General features: G+C 31.7%; 1 protein-coding gene and 1 long non-coding RNA gene across 2 annotated transcripts in view; both read right to left on the reverse strand.

The window, feature by feature from the left end:
* The window catches only part of LOC134684103 (uncharacterized), a 49,428-nt gene extending 24,346 nt beyond the window's left edge, over positions 1–25,082 (reverse strand). Inside the window, exon 1 of the long non-coding RNA XR_010101172.1 lies at positions 25,045–25,082. This is a non-coding gene — a long non-coding RNA (uncharacterized LOC134684103). The remainder of the gene's footprint in view (positions 1–25,044) is intronic.
* Positions 96–5,234, reverse strand: LOC134683514 (uncharacterized). The gene is made up of 3 exons (XM_063542821.1): positions 5,155–5,234; positions 580–827; positions 96–173 (listed from the first exon to the last, which is right to left on the reverse strand). Exons 1-3 carry the CDS (start codon positions 5,192–5,194, stop codon positions 96–98), a joined length of 366 nt encoding a protein of 121 aa, XP_063398891.1. The 5' UTR covers positions 5,195–5,234.
* Positions 25,083–25,612: the final 530 nt, after the last annotated feature.

Genomic DNA, 25,612 nt, shown 5'->3' on the forward strand with positions numbered 1-25,612 from the left:
TTGGTTTTACCGTCTCAGATTTAATATCCGTTTACCTACCTCTGCGTGGAGGAATTTTATTTTTCGTTACTTATATTTTCAGAGTTGCTATCATTCTAATTACGTAAGCACTTACGACAACAGTTATTTAAACATATGCCATCTTTTCTTTGTACCCATATTTCAATAGTCTCCTGCAAATATAATCGATGCATATTTTACTGAACACCATAGCAGCCACAACAACGGAGTCGGAGTAAAATGAAAGCCAAACGATCAACAGACACCGGTCTGTAAATTAGTTTCTCCAGTCCGCAGTATCCAGACAGGATAGCCGGACGTACAACTTCCACATTTCATTATCATGTAACTGTTCATGACAAAATATTCTACAATTTAAACGTGCACGAAGAATATTGTTGAAGAAGCGTTTGTTTTAAAACATTTGTAAAAATGAACTAAATTTCGGATTGATATAAACAATGATGATTAATAAAAGTGACACAAAAGTATTTGTGGTCAAACACAAAATGGACATAATAATATATTTATGAACTCCATAGTTAGAGAGATTAAATGCCTTTATCATTCATGTCTTACCATTGTAATATGATCAGTGGTGTTGACTGTTATTAAATATTCATCTTGAAATGTCTTGGTCCTACCAGTGAACTCTAGATTTATTGGATTGAAAATGCAGCCATGTGTCATGTCTCTTGCTGTCCAATATTCTAAACATTTATTATTATTTCTTTGGAAATCGTTTGGAATAAACACACATGATTGAATAACGGCTTCAGACAAACACATCATTGGTATGAAGAAATATACCACGGTACTCCATTTCACTAAAAATTAAAATGGAAGCAAGTAAAGTATGTTAAATAAGAATAGCTTGACAATACAATGAATAATTATATTTATTAAGTGCCAGTCTTTGTAAGAATTAGGCAATTTAGGTAAAAATCAAAACATGATCATAAAAAACCCACCGAGCTAATCATGCTATTTAATACTAACCATCGTCCTGAGTTAAAAAAAAATGGTCTTTCGTTTGTGTGTGTCTGGTAATATCAAATAACTTGGTTAGAAAATTGGTAAGAATGATAGAACATTATAGCAAATTACAGAGTTATCTTCCCTTATTCGTTTATTTCTAGTGCATTTCAACCAAATTGTATCTTCTATTACCAGAACAGAAAACGGGAATAAATGTTATTTTTGTACATAACTACATTTTATGAACTGAAATCAATGTCAAATTGGGTGGGTTTTTTTTGTGATGTTTTAACTACAGCCTGATTCTTAGGAAGACTGGCACTTAATCATGAATAGCCGAATTGATTCTATGACGACGCGAACATTTTCTGCAATTACAATAAAAAAAGAATGACAAAAGGAAATAATAAACATAATGACGTACTAATATTCATATATCATTTCATTGAATAAGTATGCCAACACATCTACTAGAAAGTTGAAACACGTGAACATGAAAAACAATAAAAAAAAATCACGGACTCTATTTCAGGGTTTCTTTCTAAGTCGCAGAGTTGACAGGTATGATCGTCAAGATTCATTTATGTAGTAGCTGTTCATGCTTACATCTTTCTATTGATGATGTGTTTGTGTGTGTTAGTGTCATAAACATTATCTTCAACAGCTACCTTCTTTCTTCTGATTAATTCGTCAAACACTGATTATGCTAAAATATTTCTATAGAGGGTGTGTGTGTGTTTTTGTCATACAAATGACCTGCAACGTCTTCTTTTTTCTGATGCATTTATGTAGTAGCTGACGATAATTAAATCATTTTGTTAAGAGTAGTGTTTGTGTGTGTGAGTGCCATATAATGATCTTCACAAGCTTCCTTCTATTTATTCATTCTTGCATTTCTGATTATGCTTAATACTTTTTATTGAGCGTGTGTGTGTGTGGTTCTGTCATACAAATGACCTGCATTATTTCTTACTTCTGATTCATTAGGATAACCGATAGATGTAAGTGAGATGTTGCAAGTACTGTTAGACTTGTAATTTGTTTCAATGATACGACAGATTTGTGTATGTTAGTTTGTTAAGAAGTTTTATTTCACGTACTGATTCCTTATTTCGGATTTCCGCGGTAGTTACCTTATTTGTCTATAAACTTAAATAAAACTCTTCTAATTATCTACTGATTTTAGTCAAAACCCGTCTGTTTAAAAAAATACCAACATTACGGGAATTTCCCTTGTGTGAGCCATGGTTGACGATTTGAAAATAAAGGCAACAGTAGTATACCGCTGTTCAAAACTCATAAATCCATGGACAAAAAACAAAATCGGGGTAACAAACTAAAACCGAGGGAAACGCATTAAATATTAGAGGAGAACAACGACATAACACCGAAACGTAACACACACAGAAACGGACCAAGCATCAGACAAAACACAACGAGAATAACAAATATAACATGAAAACCAAACACACACAGAAACGAACAATAATATAACCATGGCCATCTTCCGGACTTGGTACAGGACACTTTTAAAGGGGAATAAAAGTGGTGGGTTGAACCTGGTTTTGTGGCATGCCAAACCTCGCACTGTAATGGCAAAGTTAAATATAACATTGAAATGACAAAATAATATTACAGGACTACAATACAAATAAATAGGAGAACATATTAGACAAAGAAAAACATGATTAATAGATAACAAAAAGCATCAGGTTTAAAATTCAATACGCCAAAAACGCGCCTTGTCCACACAAGACTCACCAGTGACACCCAGATATAAAAGATCGAAAGTGAAAAAAGTACAAAGATGTACAGCACTGAAGATCAAAAGTTGAAAAGGTTTCGCCAAATACGGCATTGTTTTTATGCCCGGGATAAGAACATTCTTATTATATAGAACAATTCATGCTATTGCAAACAGTAAATTTTATCAAATGAATATGAAAAAATACATAAAGAAACTGAAGCATTAACCAGTTACAGAAAACTAAACCCGAATACATAACGCCCAGATTTAAAAGATCGAAAGTGAAAAAGGTACAAAGTTGGACAGCACTGAAGATCAAAAGTTGAACAGGTTTTGCCAAATACGGCATTGTGTTTATGCCCGGGATAAAAACATCCTTCTTATATAGAACAATTCATGCTATTGCAAACAGTAAATTTTAACAAATGAATATGAAAGAGATATACATAATGAAACTGAAGTATTAACTAATTACAGAAAACTAAACCCGAATACATAATGCTATTAAAGTTTAACTCAGAATAGACACACCCGAATCAGTCCAGAGGTCAACATAATTAAAAAAAAATGTGACGTCACATACGATGGGGAAAAGGCACAAACGTTATGCCACATTTGAATTTATGAAATTTAGAAACAGCATGACGTCACATATGAAAAACTATCAAAGTGAGATAGAATTAGGATTGATTTAAGATTATATTAGAACTAAATACTGATAATTCATTTAAACAAAATGCATATCGCAATACTTATTAATAGCAATTAACTGTAATATATATATATATGTCCAGTTTGTTATGAATCCAACTTCAAACGTAAATAATCGTACAAAATTTAATATAATTAATAAAGGCGGTGATTAATTTTTCTATCCGTAACACCTAAATATAATAAAAAGACGTCAACACATTTGACAAAATCCGATGAGAATTACAAATATAGAATTAAACATGTAAACTAAATACATGAATTTGGGATAAACAAGTACAGAAACACGTCTTATAGTAATGCGAATTCACATTCAGCAAAACAGTCACAATCGGGAATTGGTAATTAAAAGATTAGACGACATAATGACAAACCACAATCTACCATGTGGTAAAAATGTCCTTAGCTAGTTTGGTTAAAGAGACATCATATGGATCCACCAATTCGTGATGGTGTCCATAAAATTTACGGAGTGTCAATTTTAATATGTCCTCCTCATTACTTTGTTGAAGCAGTTGGTAAACAATATATAACAAGCTCTACCATTGATCAGTCGAAAGTATAAAGACAAAAACAACAACAGAACCTACGGAGTGTTGGGTTTTACAAAGACTGGAAAGTGACAAATTTTTGTAGAAGCTGGAATATGTCTAATAAATACAGAGTGAAGTTTGTTTTTATCTAAGATTGTCGGTGCCGCTGACGGAGCTAAATACGGTTGCCAGTGACGGTGACTGTCAGTAACGGTATCGGTGAAAGTGCTAAATACGGTTGCCGGTGACGGTGAAAGTGCTAAATACGGTTGCTGGTGACGGTGACTGTGTCAGTAGCGGTGACGGTGAAAGAGTAAATACGGACGCTGATAACGATGACTGTGCAGCCATGGACGTTGACTGTGGTGGTGACGGTGACTGTGCAAGTGACTGTGACGGTGACTGTACCAGTGACGGTGACTGTGCAGGTGACGATGACTGTGCCTGTGACGGTGCTATTGAAGTGATATTGAAGGTGCACATAAAGTGTTCTTTCGGCAGTTATGGTATGATTAATATGTCATTTAATTTGTAACACTAAGTTGTTGTCTTCTATAATATAGAAGGTATTTTCCTTAAATTGAGATTCAGAACTATTCAAAATAAGTGACAACCTTGTGATTTAACTGTTGACTTATACACATGTACTTGTTTTGTTTGTCTATGCAAGACAAACCTTTACCGGGGACCTGACCAGACCAGTGACGGAGCCTGTTAGATCCATTCTCTCGTGGATTATTTTTGATATTAATGAAATATGAAACTTTATTTTATTCAGATATTTTATTTCACAACTGCAAATAACACAAGTATACGTTTTTCCCTTTGTATAACGTGTTTTGGTACGATGGTTAACAGTGGACGTCGAACCTTACACTTTATAGATTATTAACTCTCTTTTTTCTTTGTGACACTGTGTTCTCTGGTTGCCGACTGTAGCACGAGGGAGGCAGCGTTACAATATTATGAATCATGGTGTATACTCTGTACCCTGTATAATCTTTACACCACAAAGTCGTAGTTCATTTTTCCGGACTTTGAAATTTGTAAAGATGTTAGCATATCTTCTGAACTAATACATGTAATAATTAAGTTTGAAATTTTTACTAATTTTCTTAAGAAAAACATTATTCAGTATTGATTACAAAAAGACAAGCAATTGATATCTCATTTTACAAAACTTACAATTACCGTTGTCAAATACACTTGCTGGATTTAATTCCATTATAGATTAGATGAGCGTGTCTTATGACATTAACACTATATGCCGAATTTTCCGAATCCTTATCTGCAAATTGTTCTATAAATGTCCTAATGCACTATCTGAAGTACAATAACTGTATCAAATACACGTTACTATTTAAAACTCATTAACCTTACTGAAAAGAATGTCCGTAGTACAAATATAAACACATGGCAATTATAAATTGAAACAAGTGATGTGTTTGTCATTGTAAAATGTATGTATGCTGATTTTTTAAATTTGAAATATGATATAAAATTAGTAAATCTATCAATGTTGCATCACTATTTACTAAGTTTTCATGATTTTCCCGGATAGTTATCCTTTTTTACGCACATGAAAGGTTTGAATAAGAGACTCCATCCATACCTTTCGTCAGCAAATATTTCTTTACTTTAAAGAATGGTTTTCCGCGTCCACTCTATGTAGTATAAGCATTTTTTCAACTGACTTTTATAGTTCGTTCCTGTGTTGTACTGTTACACAACTTTCCAGGTCAGGGGGGTGTTGGGATCCCGCTGACATATTTAACACCACCACATTATGTGTGTATGTGCCTGGCCCAAGTCAGGATCCTAAAGCTCGGTGGTTGTTGTTTGTTTCTATGCTACATATCTGTTTGTCATTCATTTTTTGTACATAAATTTATAGGCAGTTTGTTTTCTCGTTTAAATTTTTTTACGTTGTAATTTCGGTGCCTGGTATAGCTGACTATGCGTAATGTGCTTTGCTTATTAATGAAGGCAGTACGATGACCTATAGTTGTACATTTTCTGTGTCATTTGGTCTCATGTGTCTTATTGGTAATTATACATCATCTTCTTTTCTTATATTATATTGATAAAATTAATACCAAATGACCCTTAAACTGAACATGATTTAAAGTGAATTAAAATAAGCAACAAAAAAAGACAAGTTCATGTTTTGTTAAAGCAGCTGTCACGTATGATAAATATTTTATTGAAAGTTCAAAGCATACTAATTTTTTTCTTCAGTTTAAAGTTTAACTCGTGTGTTTGATTATTAGAAATAAAGATTTATTATCAAAACGAATTTTGTCAATTACAACATTCGCCTTAATCAAGCATTATATATTATTTCAGATTTGATCATAGTTCATAGATTTTAATCGATACATTGTATTTGAAAATCATAGTGTGTATTAGATTTTTTGTAATAATTCTTTGTTGTTTGTTTGATGTCTTGAACATTATTTCAACATTTAAATAATATCCGCTTAACCGTTTTGCAATATGATTGTTTTCTTTGTTTCAGAGTTACACATGTGACAAAGGAATGTATTTTACGCAGCAGTTTATAAAATATAAAAGTTTCTCAGTTTCAAAACACGTATATTGAACGTACTTCAGTCCTGGCATGAAAATATGGATTTGTTTCATCTAAATTTGCTATTTTGGACAAAAAATGAATTACTTTAGATAAAGCTCTCGTTTCTATCATGTTTATAGCAATGTTAAAACAATATTCCTAAAATTTCAACATTATCTGACAGGAATACATTACAAACAACCACCACAAAACTAAGAAGATACAACAAATGCAAACAAAGCATTTGAAAAATTCTCGATATAACTTTTAAGGTTTTCTCTCTCAATAAATTGCTTTCTGTTACTCAACTTGTGGGTTTCTTGAAATTAAAACAAAATCCTTTTGAAGGTAGATAATTACCGATAAGGTCAAACATAATCTGATGTTACTCATGAAATTATTGTGTCAAAATATATACCTTATTGTACATATTATATTGATTAAAGTTCTATTTCATTAAATAAAACAAAAAACATATAAATGTAGATCAATAAATCATGTTTCATTTGTAAGAAAAAGTATGGTAAGACGAAGGTTAATCATCATCAGAAATAGTTGATACATATAGCCTAAGGTAAAGACTGCTTTTATATATCTTTTTTTTCTTTTTTCAAGCATGATTAGCATAACCTTTTATTTCATTTAAGTTTTAAACTATGCCTGTCTAGAGAAGGTAGATTTAAAGAGGGAAAAACATTCGTAGCATGGCTTAAATTAATTGTAGATATACACAAAAGGTCAACACGTATACATTTAAATCTGTTTACTAATTGAAAGAATTTCAACACTTAATCTGTTGCTTTGTTGGTGATATGAAATGCAATTTTCGGACTTACATGTAGCACCAACAGTGGCATTGTAGGTGTCGCTTAATAGGGTAAGTTTAAACATTTGTGCTTTTCATAGAATTCTGTCATTTTAATAATTTAGCTCTGTTGCATATTGATCATTGTAAAACTCTGTCATGTCATATGATGTGGTTTAAGGTGGTACCCAACACTTTCACTAAAATTATTTTGGCTCGTTTAATTTTCATCAAATGTTTCCTTTAACAAAAATATAAAAATTTCAAAAATTTTGAACCAACCGTTTTGTCAGAAAAATTACACTGGTTATATAGCAGTTTGACAAACACCAATTTTGATCATTGAGAAGCTTAATATTCCCTTTACAACACAACGTAATTAAAACGTTAAGCTGAGTTTACAGAGTTATCTCCCTGTAGTGTTAGGTACCACCTTAACTAAATTGCCTTCTCCAGTATTTTGTTAAAAAATCACCTTAAAACTTTAATATTGAATAATTTTATCACAATATGTATATTCAACTACTTCTCATGAAAAGCACGTAAACGTATGCTTTTGTGTCAAAGACAGCATTCGTGAAGGGATTATCTGGCATTATCAATCTTTTTGGAAAGGAGACAGAGAGGTTTAGCCAGCTCTGGAACCAGGTTTAATCCAACGTGTTATGCCTAAGACAATACATGTTCCAAATCACAAATATGACAGTTTTTATCCATTCAAATATAATACTGTTTTGATGAATTGTCCTCGTGATGCGTGTGATCATGTCCTAAAACTAAAATTTATACAAATTTTGTAAGTTGTCTTCGCTGCTCTCGACAGAATATTATATCTGACTATTTTTTTTTAAAGTAGCAGAAAACAACGTAACTGAAGTTAGAAAATAATTGATACTTATATCATGTATATGTAGCCAGATTGAAACTTCCTGCCTTTTCCTCCGTTCCACATGGGAAGATCCTATTTTAAGTTCTGATATATAGAATGTAGCTGAAATGGTTATAGCAAAGACCCTTATCACTACACCATTCATAGCATTGTTAAACTACATACATGTACTTGTACCAATTATAATTAAAAGTGGGAAAATTGCCGTTTTTCAACTTAATAACGTGTGATTGTATTCTGTCATTTGTCTTTGTAAATTATTACTTTTAATGTTTAGTTTATATGGGTGATATCCATTTGACGTGGATCAGTACTTAAACATACCATCGTCGTGTTATTTTGCTACGGTAAACACTTTTATTCTTTCGTTTTTGCTACGGTGCTTTATTTATATGGCCTTTGCTTACCTTTTCTACATATTTGTTTTTAAAGTTGTTAAGTTTATAAAACATTGTTGACTACAGTACCCTCATATTTGACATTTTACCTGTTATCGCTGTTTCATTTGTCCATACATCAAATAATTGCTATTAGAGAGAGGTTTAGCTAGATAAAAAAAAACAGGTTTATTTCATCGTTTTATACCTACGAAAATACTTATTCCAAATCAGAACCCATATTTGTATATGTTCACTTTAATCTATTGAACAATAAAAGAAACATAGTTTTATACATTCAAGTTTCATGGTGTATCATTTGATAAATAATTTACAAAGTTTGCGCCATCTGGTACATCGTATGTAAACATGTCATTCTATTTTCATTAACCTCTTGGTTTTCATTTGTTACATTTCAATTTGTGTAGATTTCTGCGGTAAAGGTTAACAACAAAATTAAATGTGCAACGAATGACTAATTCCCTATAGGCGTAAATGCAGAGTTTAGCAAAATTTAGCAAAATCTAAACTAGAAACTAAAATAAAAAAGCAAAACAAGTCACCAGGCGACTTTGAAACCTAGGAAAAAAACTGACAACGCCATGGTTCTACAAGAGAAAAACGATCAACAGACAAACATTAGTACAAACCATACAATAAAGAAAACATGGAAAACATAAGACTGCAACAAAAACATATAGATTGATTTTTTACTTATTTTTTGTAGCTTCAATGGGGCTATGAAATTGAAATTAGCATTTGCATGTTTTGATCTTAAGTTGGTCAAAGATTCCTTTTAGTTATGCACAGTGACCAATAGGTCATTTCAAAACTTAGACACAAGAGATAAGGGCTAAAACTTTGACTGACTGTGGTATTGATGAAATTTAATGCCTAATGATGAGGAGGAAAACCTCAACTAGCCAAGTTTGACATTTTTTTCTCTCAAGAAAACGTTTCTTTTCAGATAAGTTACAACATGTGCAACAGGTTATGGTTACCTTTCCGGAGTACTTGAGATCACCCCCGGTTTGGGTGGGGTTCTTGTCTTTAGTTTTCTTAGCTGTGTCTTATGCAGTATTAATTTGCCTGTTTGTCTTTTTCATGTTTCGCCATGGCGTTGTCAGTTTATAATTTCGATCGATGAGTTTGACTGTCCCTCTGGTATCTTTCGTCCCTCTTCTTTGACAGCATTAAACAGTATATACAGTTAACGAAGAGATTAAACCGATCATGATTGAATGGAAGCGAAGCTTAGTATACCGCAGTGGATGCCTCTCAGAATAGCTTGGTAACTATTTTTGTGTTCTTGAGTATTAGGCATGTTATATTTCCATTGTGATCGCCTTATTTGTATTGTTATCGATAGTGTCTTATTTCTGGATTGTCACAGGTTTACTCAATATGGATTAGTTTTGTGGTAATTAGGTATATGACAGTGAGCGCTAATGCTGGTGATGCAACTGGGTACGATCCATTTGTAGTTCATACAACTCCCTCGGTCATTTTGGGATGTTTTCAATTTATTGATGCTTATACTTCGGGTATATTTGGACGGTAAATTATACAAGTGCAGTGTTGATGCCTTTTTTTTATGAAGACATTTCAAATACTTGCAGCGTTAACAGTATCGTTAATTTTAATTGAAAGTATGCAGATGACATTTTAATATTATATTAAAAAAATAGAGTGAGGTTTATATGGATAAATACATTATTTGTTTCGGTCGTGTAGAAAATGTATTATGTACGTAATAAATTAGTGTTTCACATGACGAATAGGATTTCACCCTTAAATTGTGTAAGTCATTGTTCAGTGTTTTATGAGCTGTTCAGATCAGAATGACCGTTTCAGTTCAACATAACATGTAATAGATATCAGAATATGTGGTATGAGTGCCTATACGACAACTCTCCATCCAAGTCCAAATGTACATTTTTGAGCCATTTAATAATGACATGCAATTTGATTTGTATATTTTTTTATAACCTGAATACTTTTGTAATACATTTTTAATCAAAATAAAATATTGTTTGAGGAACTATTTAAACCCCAAACAGAGTTATTTTGTTTGCAAGCAATTGTCACGATCATGCATGACGACATTCTTGTGTTTATTTTTTTATAGTTGCTGTTTAAAGATTTACTAATAACAACTTGATGAATACAGAATTTTAGTAAATACATGCTGGAATGTTAGAAAAGTTGTTGTTCCTGCTTTTAGTCATACAAATAGTGATATTTGTAATGGAGAAACCATATCACTTAGAGTTACACAGCCACAAAGGACACAAACGGAACATACTCTTCTTCGAAAGTGGAAAAACTCCGCCTACGACGCAAACTGTTCGTAAATATCCAATAAGCTGTGCCAATATTGATCAGATCCAAATTATTGAAACAAATACTGGATCTGGAAGGTCTAAAACGTCGAATATTGGCATTTTCAATGGTTCAAAAGTTGTAGTTAAGAGGCTTACTAATATTCAGAAAGCAATAGGGTATGACACAGCACATATGTATTTCATGAAAGATATCTTGATTCGTGACCAAATAGAACATTCCAATTTGATACGTTTACTCGGGTACTGCTTACGACATTTACATCGAGAGCACGAGTGGTGGAATCATGGTGATCTCACAGCTGTTTATGAATATGGGGAAAAAGTCACAATGGAAATGCTTAAATCGGATATGAAATCTCGTTTGAGACATGCCATGGATATAGCTGATTTTCTCTTATATTTGAAACATTCTCCTTTGGGACCGCTGCGATGGGGAGATTTGAAACTTGAACATGTTTTGATGATTAACAATAAATTAAAAATGATTGATTTCGATTATTTTAATAATATTGAGAAGGGATGCAGTAACATTGCAACAGAAAAATTTCAGAAATGTGAATTCAATTTAACTTGTCAAAAAGTTGATGAAAGGAATTTTCAAATAAGTGAATGTCATTCTGTTGATGACTGTAACATTGGTATATGCATTGGTTATAATGCTAAGCGGAACATCTTTTATGCCAATGACATACTTTTCAGGCATTTACTAGAGCCGGATTCATTTCCTAGGGAGGTTAAATTCGAGATTCTACAGCTAAGGAAACTGCTAGACGAAAATAGAACTGATGCAGAAAATATAATCGGAAGGTTGAAATATATACATGATACTATCAATCTGACAAAGATACATTGAATCATGATGTCCTTTCAGATCCGCATTGATTATCATCATGATAATGTTCTACATTTGTTTCAGTATATCAAATACACTTTTTGTATTTTAATGTATATCTATTATACCTCTCTAATCATCAATATGATAAGATAGTTTTACATATTTACAAAACACCACAGCAATACACTATAATCATTATATTTGTTTCCTTGATAGACTAGAAAAAAGTTAAATGGACTTTTTATATTAATTAGGTCCACTTATACTAGTAAGAATTAACAAATCACATGATATGTTTTTTTTCTGTTAGAACATTCGAAATAATACAATGTGAAACACAATTTCCTTTGATTAAATGAAAATTCTTAACAACAATTTATCACAAAGACTAAACGTAGATTTGTATAACGATGACTAGACTGATTGATTAGTTGTTGCTCGGTCATCCCTCTTCGTATTAAATGCATATCCAGTATTATTTCAAGAATACTACATGAATCATGATATTGTAAACTTTGTTTAATCCAAATACTGGTTGTCCGCAGAAACACATACTACATGTACCATAATCAGAGATGTTTTCATAGTTCTGTTGTTCTATCTAATATTACAACAATCCATAGTATAAAGAGTTTGCATTTAACTTTACAAAAATGTAACTGGACAAAATACATATTAGATAATTTTAGATAACGGCACATTGTCAACCACCATGTTTCTGACTTCGACAGGAAATTTGAAAAAAAGGTGAATTGAACCAGGTTTTGTTGCTAGCCAAACCTCGCGTTTTATGGCAATGCTAAGAAAACGAGAAATTTACAGCATTATACGACAGGAAAACAGTACAAATAAATGCAAGAACACTAAGGTCCGATATGTACATAAACAAATAATATAAAAGTACATTAATACATGTTAGTCACAGAATAACAACGAATACCTAAAGTAATTTAGGAAAGTTTACAGAACAAAATCATAATAGAATATGTGCGTCTCGAATGTAACAACAACGCCACAAAAAAGTCACCTCAAAGGTAAATTAAAAATTTATATAAATCGAGATTATGTTTTTAATTATGTTTCTGTATATATAATTAATATATATTGTGTAAGTAATTGTGTAATTAATTGTATTATCTAACTATATCGGTATTTATTCTAGATCTAACGGTAAAAAAAATAGTCATGCACATTAAATAGTTGCTTTAACCTTAGACCATCTGAATGAACTGTTAGATTTACTAACTTTATTTTTACGTACGAATAGAAAATCAATAAAAAAATAGAACTACGAACGATCCGACGTACACAATATCCGATCAGAAATTACCAATTAAACATCCTAACTAAATACATGAATGTTGGATAAACAACTACCAAGTTACGTCTAATAGAAATAAACACTCTTCATAACGGTAATGTTTTGGAGTTTTGGAATAGGTCACGTTTGGTACTTAACAAAACAGACGACGTAAATGGTAAACCACAATCAATACGTGGTAAAATGTCCTTAGTTAGTTCAAACACAGAAACATCGTATGGATCAACCTATTCGAGATGGTGTCTATAATATTTAAGGAGTAAATTTGAGAATAAACATTGGGAATGTGTCAAAGCGACAACATGTAATTTTCAATATTTCCTCTTCGTAACTTACTTTGAACAGTTTATTCGTATAGAAAACACTTATGTATATTGAATCTGTATAGTGTTAACATGCACGAGCATAAAATGAACAACATATCAACTGAAATATGAAAACACCATATGCATGATACGAATATCAAGATGGAAATGTGTTTGTCATAGTGTAATTATGTATAGGTTCTAACCATGTTGGTTTTTCTACTTAATCAAAACTGTGCGTATACAAAAAACAAACTGCGCATAAAAACTTTGAAACCCTCTGTAAAAGACAGATTATCCTGATTATGAAGCTTGTTTTTTAACCTTTTGAACCAAACGTAACTTTTGCTTGCATCAGGTATATAATATAACTGTCATAAACCGTTTATGTGCACATGCATGTGTGTCCTTGTTATGCGTCCACATACCAAATTTTCACAACAACAATGCCTAGAGTTTTAATATTTGCACCCGTTTTTTCTAAAATATTAAATGATTGAATATATCAAAAAGTTACGAGTGTTCAAGGTAAAATGTAAAAAAAATTATATAAACCTATATATTCAATCATTTAGTTTCTATTAAACTTTTGTATAAATTTCAGTCTGATTTCCTACCCGGCTGCTCTACTTTTCATCAACTAATTGATATGTTTCATTCTATCGTATATGCTTTAGACAATAAATTCTATACAAGTTTAACTTTTGCCGATGTAAGTAAGGCATTCGATCGAGTATGGATAAAGGGGTCTACTTCTTAAGTTAGAAAGATATGGTATAAAAGGCAATCTGTTATTATGGATTGAAAGTTACTTAACAAATATAACTCAGAAGGTAGTATTAAAAGATGCGACTTCAGAATTAGGTAATCTTAAAGCTGGTGTTCCACAGGGTTCGGTACTGGGTCCTCTTTTATTTCTTTTATTTATTAATGACATTGCAGATGATATGATTGGATTGAGTAGAATGATTACAGACGATACATCTTTTGGACATACTGCTCCAGATGAAACTACTCTCCAATCTATGATAAATATCGATCTACAAAATATTAATTCCTGGGCAAATGATTTGCTAGTTAAATTCAATCCAAATAAAACTAATATCATGTTATTTAGTAACAAAAATTCAAAAAATAACTTGATTTATAATTATGGCGGAGTTCATGTAGATACAGTTACTAGTCATAAACATTTAGGCATATTTTTTAGCAGTGATTGTAAGTGGACCAAGAATGTCGATTCTTTAATAGAAAAGGTATCAAAACAATTAAATGTTCTAAGACGTTTGAAATTCCGACTAAAAAGGGAATATTTAGAAAAAATATATTTAACTTTTATAAGGCCTGTTCTAGAATATTCTTCTGAAGTTTGGGATAATTGCGGACAGTTGAATTCTGAAAGATAAGAAAAAATACAACTGGAAGCAGCACGCATTGTCACTGGTCTAACACGCTATGCTAGCACTCAATCATTTTTTTTAGAGACAGGATGGGAAAAATTAAAGATTAGACGGGAATTTAAGAAATTAGCTTTATTTTACCAAATTATGAAAAGGACGCCACAGAATACTTAGTAGATTTAATACCCCCTACAGTTGCAGAAACAAACAATTACAATCTACGAAGCAGTCAAAATATATACTTAACCTCTGGAAGACTGTCTCTTTATCAGGAATCATTTATTCCATCTAGTATCAAGCTGTGGAATTCGCTTGATTTAAGTGTAAGAAATTAACTTTCTTTAAATATGTTTAAATTAGAAATTAAACAGGAATATTATCAAAACAAATTATCCCCTACATATTTCAATATTGGCGAGAGATATTTAAATGTTTTACACGCAAGATTAAGAAACAAATGCAGTGCCCTGAACATGGATCAGTATCACGCAAATATTAAAACTAACGCAATGTGTCAATCTGGTTATTTATATGAAAATGCCAAACATTATTTCCTCTCGTGTAAAAATTATACAGTGCAAAGGAATACCTTATTTTTTGAACTTAGAAAAGAAAATATACCTACCGACTTTGAAAATTTAATGTACGGCAATGCTTTGTTTAATATTAACATAAACACGCTATTATTTTTTTTATAAAAGTGCAGAATTATATGTCTTATATTAAAGAGACCAATCGCTTTTCATAGTTTATAGACATTATGGTTAAATATACACCAATAACAATGTTATTACTCTTTGTTGACTTCGAATGAAATTGTTCATTTTTTCCTAAGACATGGATCATCATTTTGATTTTATTATATAATTTATCAGTTGACAACAACAATTTAACTTATTTGTTTAAATACAGTTAAAACTCACCTTTTGAGTGAATATGTATTCCAAGATTAAAACAACCTATCAGGTAGGTATGTCTTTCATAAAAATTTACGGTCAACTCGACTTTTAGAAAAAGATGAGCCATGTCGTTTAAATTCTCGTGAATTTCATGTCTTCATATTAATATTATTTATGATGTTATTATTATGTATTTCATTTTTGTTCGGCTATTTATTATTTGTATGTTATGGAGTAGACGTTCTAAGTTGCAAAACTTGTGACTAATTCTATTGTCAATGTTTTTGGACAATAACAATGTTTTCACAACAACAATGCCTAGAGTTTTAATATTTGCACCCGTTTTTCTAAAATGTTTAATGATTGAATATATCAAAAAGTTACGAGTGTTCAAGGTAAAATGTAAGAACCATTCATCCTTTAATTTTGGTATGGGATGTTTTTTATTGGGGGTTGGTTGAGAAAACAACTATTTATCTGCCATAGAAATTTGATTATAGTAATAAGTGATTATTTGATAAGCAATCGATGTACTATTATGTTTAAATTAGAATTTAAATTTTATTATCACAAAAAGAATTTCAGTTGAAATATACAGGAACACAACGACACAAACACATAATATTGTCATAACTATCATTTTAACTGCATTTAACGATAAATTTTCTTAAAAACAACTTATTTGCAAAATGCAACGACATCTTTTGATCTCTCTTTCAAAGGGATTATTTTGTAAACATTTTTCAAATAAATCTCATAAATTAGTTATGGTAACCGTTGTGGTATTCTTTGGTTTCTTAATTACATAAGCATGATTAAAAGATGAAATATTGACATCAAAGTTAGTGTTTAAAATAAGAAGACCAAAATTGTAACGTACATAAAAAATAAAACACATAATGATTTATTTGTTATTCAAAATATTTTAACAATGATCATTTGATTCAAGAAAAACATTTCGACTGAATATCTATTGACATTTTTTTTTAATTTAAGCAGTTTATTTAAGAAATAATTCATGGAAGCCATAGATTTGTTGGAAATTTACACATGGCCTGGGCCGTGATATTCGAATTTTATCCTGAGCGTTAGCGAGAGATAAAATTAACGAATATCACGGCCCAGGCCATGTGTAAATTTACAACAAATCTATGGCTTCCATGAATTATTTCGATTCTAATAGGACAAATAAGTTAATTTAAATACTGAAGCGAGGGTTGGTATACCGTGTGTGGAGCTGTTTTTTTTTACTCCTTGTTAGATAAAGCTCAAATATTCTCATACATCGTTAACTTGCATTAGTTATTTCGTTAATAACCGCTAGAAAAAATATGTTTAATTCTCAAACCCAATATTTCCGATTTTTAATTCACATGTTTTCTCGCAGGCTACCGTCAAATCCAAAATTAACATTTCGTAAAGAAGGAGCTGCCATGTTGACTCGCTGAATCAAAGGCAATAGAATAGAAAACCTCAGAATTCCATTTTAATACAATATTATACGAACTTCGTTGGTTACAAAAAAGTTTTTATTTTTGTGATATTGACTAAATATTGTTTTTATACTGCAACCTAAATTAGTATATTGATATTTTTTTAAATCGTAACATAAATATCAAGCTTATTTGCATCCCTTAATGAACCCCTCATTGTAGAGAAAGTGGGACCAGAAAGTGTTCCATGATGAAATTGACATTGCAAAAAATATACAGTGTTATTATATTTAGGAAATAAACAAAACTAGTTGCAATACATTAATTCTTTTTATTATGCATCTGAATAAGAATAAAAGTTCTGTAATGTTTTTTGTTTAATTAAAATTAGTAATACAATAAATTTGGCAAAGCGTTTGCAATGTAGGTTCAAATACATGTGGATTTACGTGGGAGGTATATTGTAACATCAATTATTATGTATATCTCTGAGTCTGCGCTAAGTATAGATATATCGAGAATTTTCACACAGTGTTGTTTACAAAGCGAAAGAAGCACGTCATATTAGAATATGATATATCATAACTTCGAATGTGTAATACAGTCCTTTTCAGAGCCAAAACATATATGAGCAATGAAAACCGTTTTAAAGCAGATAATTTAGAATTATGGTGATAATATTGAAAACTCATGTCAACACAGAATAGCTGAAACATCCTCGAGAAGAGGTAGATTTTGATAATAATACGTTTAACATTTTAAATAAACAGCTGCGCCATGAGCGCATGATACGCCCGACGTCTTATGTGGAAGTTATATGCAATAATCATAAACAGTGTCTGAGAAAGTTTTAAGCAATAACCATATATAATTTTTGAGACACGGCGGGAAACCCCCACCCTGGGTTTTTTTTAACAAAAAACTAAATATCACTAAAATAAAATTTTGAAATAAAACCAAAAAGTATGCAGATCTTAAGATTAATATAACAAAGAAGTGTGTAAAGTTTTAAGCAATAATCATAAATTATTTTTGAGATACGGTGGGACATGTAAAAAAAACCTCAAAATTAAATTTTGAATCATCACCAAAGAGTATACAGATCTTTAGATCAATACAACAAAGAAGTGTGTAAAGTTTCAAGCAATAATCATAAACAGTTGTAGAGATACAGCACATGTAAAAAAAAAACTCCCCCTTTTTTACAAAATACTCAATCACTAAAAAATGAAATTTTGAATCATCATCAAAAAGTATACAGATCTTAAGATTAATATAACAAAGACATGTGTAAAGTTTGTAGCAATAATCATAAATTGATTTTGAGATATGGCGCGACATGTAAAAAACCCTCCCCCTTTTTTACTAAATACTCAATAACTCAAAAACTAAATTTTTAATCATCACCAAAAGGTATACAGATATTAAGATTAATATAACTTAGAAGTGTTTAAAGTTTTAAGCCATTATCAAAATCATTTTTGAGATACAGTGCGAGATGTGAAAAAACACACCCCTGCTTTAGTTACATAGTGCCGTAAATCAAAAAGTTTAAATCTAATTTTCACCAAAAAGTATACCGATCATTTGACCATCATAAGAAACTACTATATTAAGTTTCATGAAATTTGGATAAGTTGTTCTCAAGTTACGGTGCGACATGTTTACGCCGGACAGACGGACAGACAGACGGACGGACGGACGGACACCGGACATGTGTATACTATAATACGGCCCGTCAAAATTTTGAGGGGCGTATAAAAATGATAAAAAAAAGGTGAACTTTAATTCGTAGTTCAGTACTTTATATAGCCTTTAATCTTCGGAACTTCAAAGCCATAATTTTAGTTTTTATCACATTTATTTACATCCAATCAACAGTGTACATAAGATCAGAAGCTGGTGCTGTTACATTTTGAACCATCAAGTTACGAGAGCAGGACTGATACATCATCTACAATAGCAAATATAACATGCATATGTTAACAAAAGATATTAAATGCATATTATGCACCAAAAAAATAAAAAGATAATGAATGCATATATAACCAAAAAAAGAAACAAATATAGCAAACGCATATGCATGTTATTTAAATGTAATTGCTTTATTTTTGGTCAAATGTACATTTGACATTCGGCTGTTGTCTGCTCTATCGTCGGGTTGCTTTGACACATTCCCCATTTCCTTTCTCAATTTTATCATTGTCAATATAATGGATTTGTATCCTACTGTCGCACAAGTGAATGGTGAAGCTAACTATAAAACCAGGTTTAATCCACCATTCCTACATACAAAAATGCCTGTGCAAAGTCAGGAATATCACAGTTGTTGACATGTCGTTTGATGTGTTTGAGCTTTTGTTTTTGCTTTTTGTTTAGAGTGTTTCCGTTTAAAATTACCTTAGAGTTTGGTATATTTCTAATTTTAATTTTTCATCCAAGAAAGGACGCGAACAGCAAATTAAACAGTAAACCATTCGTTTTCTTTTCATTTGAATGAATTATGTTAAAACAAACAAAGGATTAGGTCCGGTTAGGGCCGATTTTGACCTCAAATTTCAGGTCAATCTAACGAAAGTTTTTGGAAACTTTTTATACACTTAAGTGTCTTTTTCAATGGATTCGATTAGTAAATGAGAAAGAATTCAATTGAGTTTGTCATTAAAAATGCCCAGATTCAAGCTTAAATATGAAAAATCTATCAAATATGCCAAAAAAAACGTCACTCTTCAGATGGTTTTTTGTCAAAAATGAAAGTGGCCGCATCGGTGTTTATCCTCAACCTTTTATGTATGTTTTGTTCAATATTATGAATGAACAGGAATGCGACCACTTTCATTTTAGACTGAAACCGTCTAAAAATTAACCAAAATGCTAAAACTTTTAAGTTTTTAGTAGTATAGCATGACTTAATGATGCTACTACGCGATATGTGTGCATTGTATTGTAATTAACAGCCCGTATGTATGTAGCAGAAGCATTTTACTTTCCAAAACATAGCTTAAAGATTACATTTTCACAATTTTGTAAAACTGCTATATGTTATGGCCAAAAAGGGGTCTTACTGAACATACTCCTTTATCAATAAAACCAAAAGATCAGGCGCAAGCAAATAGACTTTGTATAAATACTTCCTGGTCCAGAATGAAGCTGTCTAACATGCGATAATACTGCATCACCATATTTTACACGATGAATAATACACGAAATTGTTAAACATATTCATTTTTTACGAGATGAAAGTATGAGAAATAAAGTATTACATCATATATTGTATGTAGTAAAACGCATACCTCAATAACACCATTTTGGCAGGATACTAAAATACCAATGGTATCACTGAATCCATGACCTGTCCATTCAGCAATGGGTATATAATTTTTCAATTGACTACAATGACTGTTCACCTTTTAGTTAAAATATAGATTTTTAGGTGCATACAATATGATTTGATAAAAAGAAAGTTCACAATTGTCCTCTATTTAGTCGGAAAGTAATAAAACTTACCGATTCGCATTGTCCATTTCTATATGTAGGTCAAGATATGAGGCAGACTTAACTATATCTGGTGTATTTTTTAACGCTAGTTTGATGGAATAGATGTCTTCAACATAGTCACCGATTTTTGTATTATTTAGTGAGAGAACATCATTAATATAACGAAAATTAAAGTTATAGGGTATTTCTTACTTAAATTTTTTTTACAATACTTATTAATTTGAAAGAGTGTTAAGATTACCCGTTTGATTTGTTTGTGACATCGCCATGTTGATTAAACTTTCGTCAGGTTATAAAGTACCATTGCTAAATCAAGACAAGAGTTCTAAGTTTGTCGTATTTAATTATGTAGAACATATCAAAATATCAAAAATAAAGCCCTACAAATTGTTCCTCCCATTTAAAATTCCACGGTGGTAATGTGTTATGTTTAATCGAATACGTTCATGATTACTGTCGTTAAAATTTTAAGAGGAAAGAGTTGCAAAATATTAACTTTATATCACGAAATGACGATTCGGGTCTACGTTGAGGAGTTCAAAATAAATACCTGTATTCCCTTCTTCCATTTTGAAAATATTGGAGATTGACAGTGTTTTAGGATTACTGCATCAGATGATTTACCACCACATGCGTTGGCGTTTTGCATGGTTACACTTTTCCCTGTAGCTAAATCGATAAGTAGTCCCATCTTATCACATATATGGTCTGCAAATATAGATTTATTTTTTTACAAATGATTAAAATCTGTAAAAGATTTCCATGTACATATTTGTAAATGAACAAATCGATCGACACTTGACACTTTTACAGTTCAATTTTAGATCAATTAATAGACATGTTACGAAAAGGTATATTCACTACGCTGAGGTTGACAAATTACACTTTAAATGTGGGGACAGTGTCAAAACACAAAAGAGATTACCTGTGTAAATATTTCGGCGAGCCCTAGCAAATATGATAGACCTTACACATAATCTTAAGTATCAAAATCTGCTTTATACCTGCTCGTAAATATATATGTACCGGTCATTTCATATAGTTATGAAAAGCACACAAAGAAGTGTATGTATTTTGATCTAGTTATTTACCACTTAAATTTTTATCTTAAACGGAGTCTGTTTTAAAACACATAAGCATGTTTTTTCTCAATTTTAACTTGAAACATGTTGCATTCTAGTTTAGTAAATTTTTACTCTTGGTCACATAGCTTCGAGGGAATGTTTTTCTTCCTTTATTTCTTTCCAACTTTGTCCTAATTTAAACAGTTTCAGCTCAATTTGTATTTTCTTTATAAGGTGTTTGTGACTGATTGACTATTGGCTGCATAAAGTCCAGTGGCAAATATCTAATGCCTGTTCAGAACGATAAGAGGTTTGTGTAAAATATGACTCACTACTCATCAGTTGAACATTGAATTTCCTGCAGAGTTTCAAAAGCATTACATATTGACTTTGCATTTACACCTTAACACCATCTTATGCAGATATTTTGAATTTTATAAATTCCTGGAAAGTGTTTTTGAAATTCGCCTACCGTTTCATAAGAAAATGACAATAAAAAAAATTAACACCGATGACCGATGAGTCTTTCCTTTATTTAAGCTAACGATGCTAGGGGTTTTCTAAAAAAAAACCATAATGGCTTTTTAATAGATGTGTACCTATTACTACTCTACGGAGGTACCAGATTTTTTTTTCAGGGAGAGGGAGGGAGCTAGGGTTAGATTTGAAAAAGGCATCAACTAAGAGCTACACCACTAGATGAGAGAAGAAAATGTAAAAAAAAATAATTTGCGTATATCAGAGTGGCGGGTATATGTCGAACACGATATAAGGCGCTTCAAAACTTTCAGAGTCATTGGAAGCTGATAAAAACACCCGAGATAATAAATCAAACAAACTGATTAGACCGTTGGTTTTCCCGTTTGAATGGTTTTACACTAGTAATTGTGATGCCCTTTATAGCTTGTTGTTCGGTGTGAGCCAAGGCTCCGTGTTGAAGGCCGTACTTTAACCTATAATGGTTTAATTTTTAAATTGTTATTTGGATGGAGAGTTGTCTCATTGGCACTCACACCACATCTTCCTATATCTATGAAGACTTTTGTGCGGGAATAGTACAGCGATGGATTGATTTTTTTCAGGAACTGTAATACAACAATAAAACTATTATCTTACTGGCTTACTATGTATACATTATCAATCTAGAATAGAATGAACTTGAATAATTCTCAGCCCCCCTTTTTCTAGTCTATCCACTCTTGCACGCGGACACCTTTCATGTCGTATGATAGCCAACAATATCACCAAAGCAATTGTCATAATATTAGGCTGTTACGTAATGATGTTTTATATAACTGTGATTTGAATTCATCAAGACGCACATGATCTAATTTTTATCAATAAACAATGTATTGACACCGTCCCCAAATTTAAAGTGTAATTTGTCAACCTCAGCGCCGAGAATATACCTTTTCGTAACATGTCTATTTGTTCCACAAACAAGGGGCACTTATATGTACCATGTCAAGAGTTTTAAATCTGATTTTCGTTGGTTCTGTGGGCGATTATGTCGTGCAATTGATTTTGTCAGGGTTTACATCCCAGCTACTTTGTTCTGATCCGGATCACCCCTACCAGACCACCCCAGTTTGAGTTTCTTTGTTATGAATGCTTTCCTTTGTTCTGTAACATTTTGGCGGGAATGTCAAATCCACTATAAAACTTATAATTAAATATACAATTATATGAAAAAGACTATCTATCAACATTCACGGAGAGAAAATCAAGGGTATATGCTGGGATTCGAACTCAAGACCATTAGCATATCAAGCCACAACACAACCACTACACCAGGACTACTGGATACGTACTATCAGTAATTTAACTTACTTAAAGAAAGCAAGATATTTTTATAAGTGGGGCGAGTTGACAGACCTTTATTCAGTGGGGTTTAAACCCTTTTCGTTAATAAGTGAGTTGTCAGTGATTGTTCATTTTGATTTTACACTGTTTCAAGTCGGTATACAAGAGTGGGGCGATTTTTTTCATAATGTTGCGATATAGGTTGGGACGATTGCCCCGTTGGGCGAGTTGACCTTATGATTATATACACTCATGATCATCGTGTTCGGGGTCAAAAAGGGTATACATCATATAGTAATGTAAAAAGTATATAATAATGGTTGTGTGGCGTTCTAAAGTAGATTTTATGATTTGTAAATGGTTTTTCGTCTAATCTAAAACAGCTGGGATGTAAAATAGTTATCCCACTCGGACTTGGTGTGTCAGTGTTATTTTACCCTCTGGCGTCCGGCCATCGGGTTGATCTTACACTGACACACCGCGTCATCGTGGGATAACTATTAATTTTGGATACTTTTTGAATCGTTAACATTTTGCCGTTTGAAGATGAGCATTTCGGCTTTCTGTCTACATTGTAAATCAGTGAAATACTGGTGCACTCTATCCTTTTTTTTAAATTGATTTATCGTGATTTTTTTTTATATAATTGAACACCTGACTTATCACATACAACTTGCACTATACGTTAATAAACAAATCGTCTTAAAGTCGAACTACCGTATCACTAAAATGTCAACACTGAGGATGAGAATTAGAATACTGTATATGGCAGGTGCGTTTGACACTAATAATAATTAGCTAATCTTTTTCGTTTTTCTTACAAAAATTCGAAAAATAAGATGACTCATATGCAGATTTGTATATTTATTAAGATTTTTTTTCTATTTCATAGTGATAGACAACTACGAGATACTATGCCTCTGATGATTTCAACATCCAGATTTAAATCAGGAAGGATAAAGAAAAAACAATACAAACATGATGTGAAAAGTATTTGTTTTTTGTTCAATATTTTGTACATGAATTAGACCGCTAGTTTCCTCGTTTGATTTGTTTTACATTATCATTTCGGGGCCTTTTATAGATGACTATGCGGTATGAGCTTGGCTCATTGTTTAAGTCCGTACGGTGACCAATAGTTGTTAACTTCTGTTTCATTTCGTCTCTTGTGGAAAAAAAATTGATATATATTTTACCTTTGGGTGTTGAGTGAGGTCCTAAAGGTAAAATTGCTGTAATGGAAAATATAATATAAATAATGGTCGCATTTACATTTGTAGACAGGGAGACCTGGTAATATCTGTACTAGTATTTAAAAAAATTGAAATGGTTTTACATGTGTTACTTTGATTATTTATTATGTTTTACATGTGTAATGAATGCCAACGAATATATATGAAATGTAAAACATGTGATTTACTATGTTGATAATTGGAATTTAAACATATCAATAAGCCGATATATGGTATTAGCAATCTTTAAGAACAAATAACTGTTTTCAATTAAGGATTAAACTTGAGTATACTTACGACCTGATCCAACGATCGGCTGTTTTGTTGTAGCTGTTAAATGGAAAATATGATATATGAATGTTTAATGCATTGTTAGCTGTAGCGTGGAACTGAAAAATTGCAATTACACAGATGTATGTATTACCAATGTGATTTCAACTGATAGGGTGGAGCGTACGTTTTACTTTGCATAAGGAGAGTCTATTTAAAGATGTGTGCGATTAGACTGATTGCTATTGATATCTAAATACATATCAGTGTCGTCAATGGAATTTACAAATGAATGACTAGACACGTCAATGATGAGTTTTTTCTATAGATAGAAGGGTGTTCTATAATCGAATCGGTTAAACCTCGCACAGTCAAGTGAAATGAAAATAGTAATATGTGTAGAATAATTAAGAAATAATTAATGCAAGCTATACTTTATTGTCGTTTTAACATGGGTATGCATTACATTCGTAGTCTTTGCCCGAGAGATAGTGAAGGCAAAATTACACGAATATAATGCCTACCAATGTTAAAACTACAATAAGGTATAGCTTGCACAAATTATTTCGATTCTGATAAGAACAATTAAGGTAAC

Source organism: Mytilus trossulus, chromosome 9, assembly GCF_036588685.1.
Source record: "Mytilus trossulus isolate FHL-02 chromosome 9, PNRI_Mtr1.1.1.hap1, whole genome shotgun sequence".
In the NCBI taxonomy this organism is placed as follows: Eukaryota; Metazoa; Mollusca; class Bivalvia; order Mytilida; family Mytilidae; genus Mytilus; species Mytilus trossulus.

What these genes read in the sequence shown, in the direction of transcription:
- LOC134683514 (XM_063542821.1), bottom strand. Translation starts at nt 5,194, where the DNA reads ATGGAATTAAATCCAGCAAGTGTATTTGACAACGGTAATT. An exon ending in TGTATTTGACAACGGTAATT is followed by an intron (nt 828 to 5,154) that starts GTAAGTTTTGTA and finishes TTTAATTTTTAG; the next exon opens with TGAAATGGAGTACCGTGGTA. An exon ending in CCACTGATCATATTACAATG is followed by an intron (nt 174 to 579) that starts GTAAGACATGAA and finishes TTATATTTGCAG; the next exon opens with GAGACTATTGAAATATGGGT.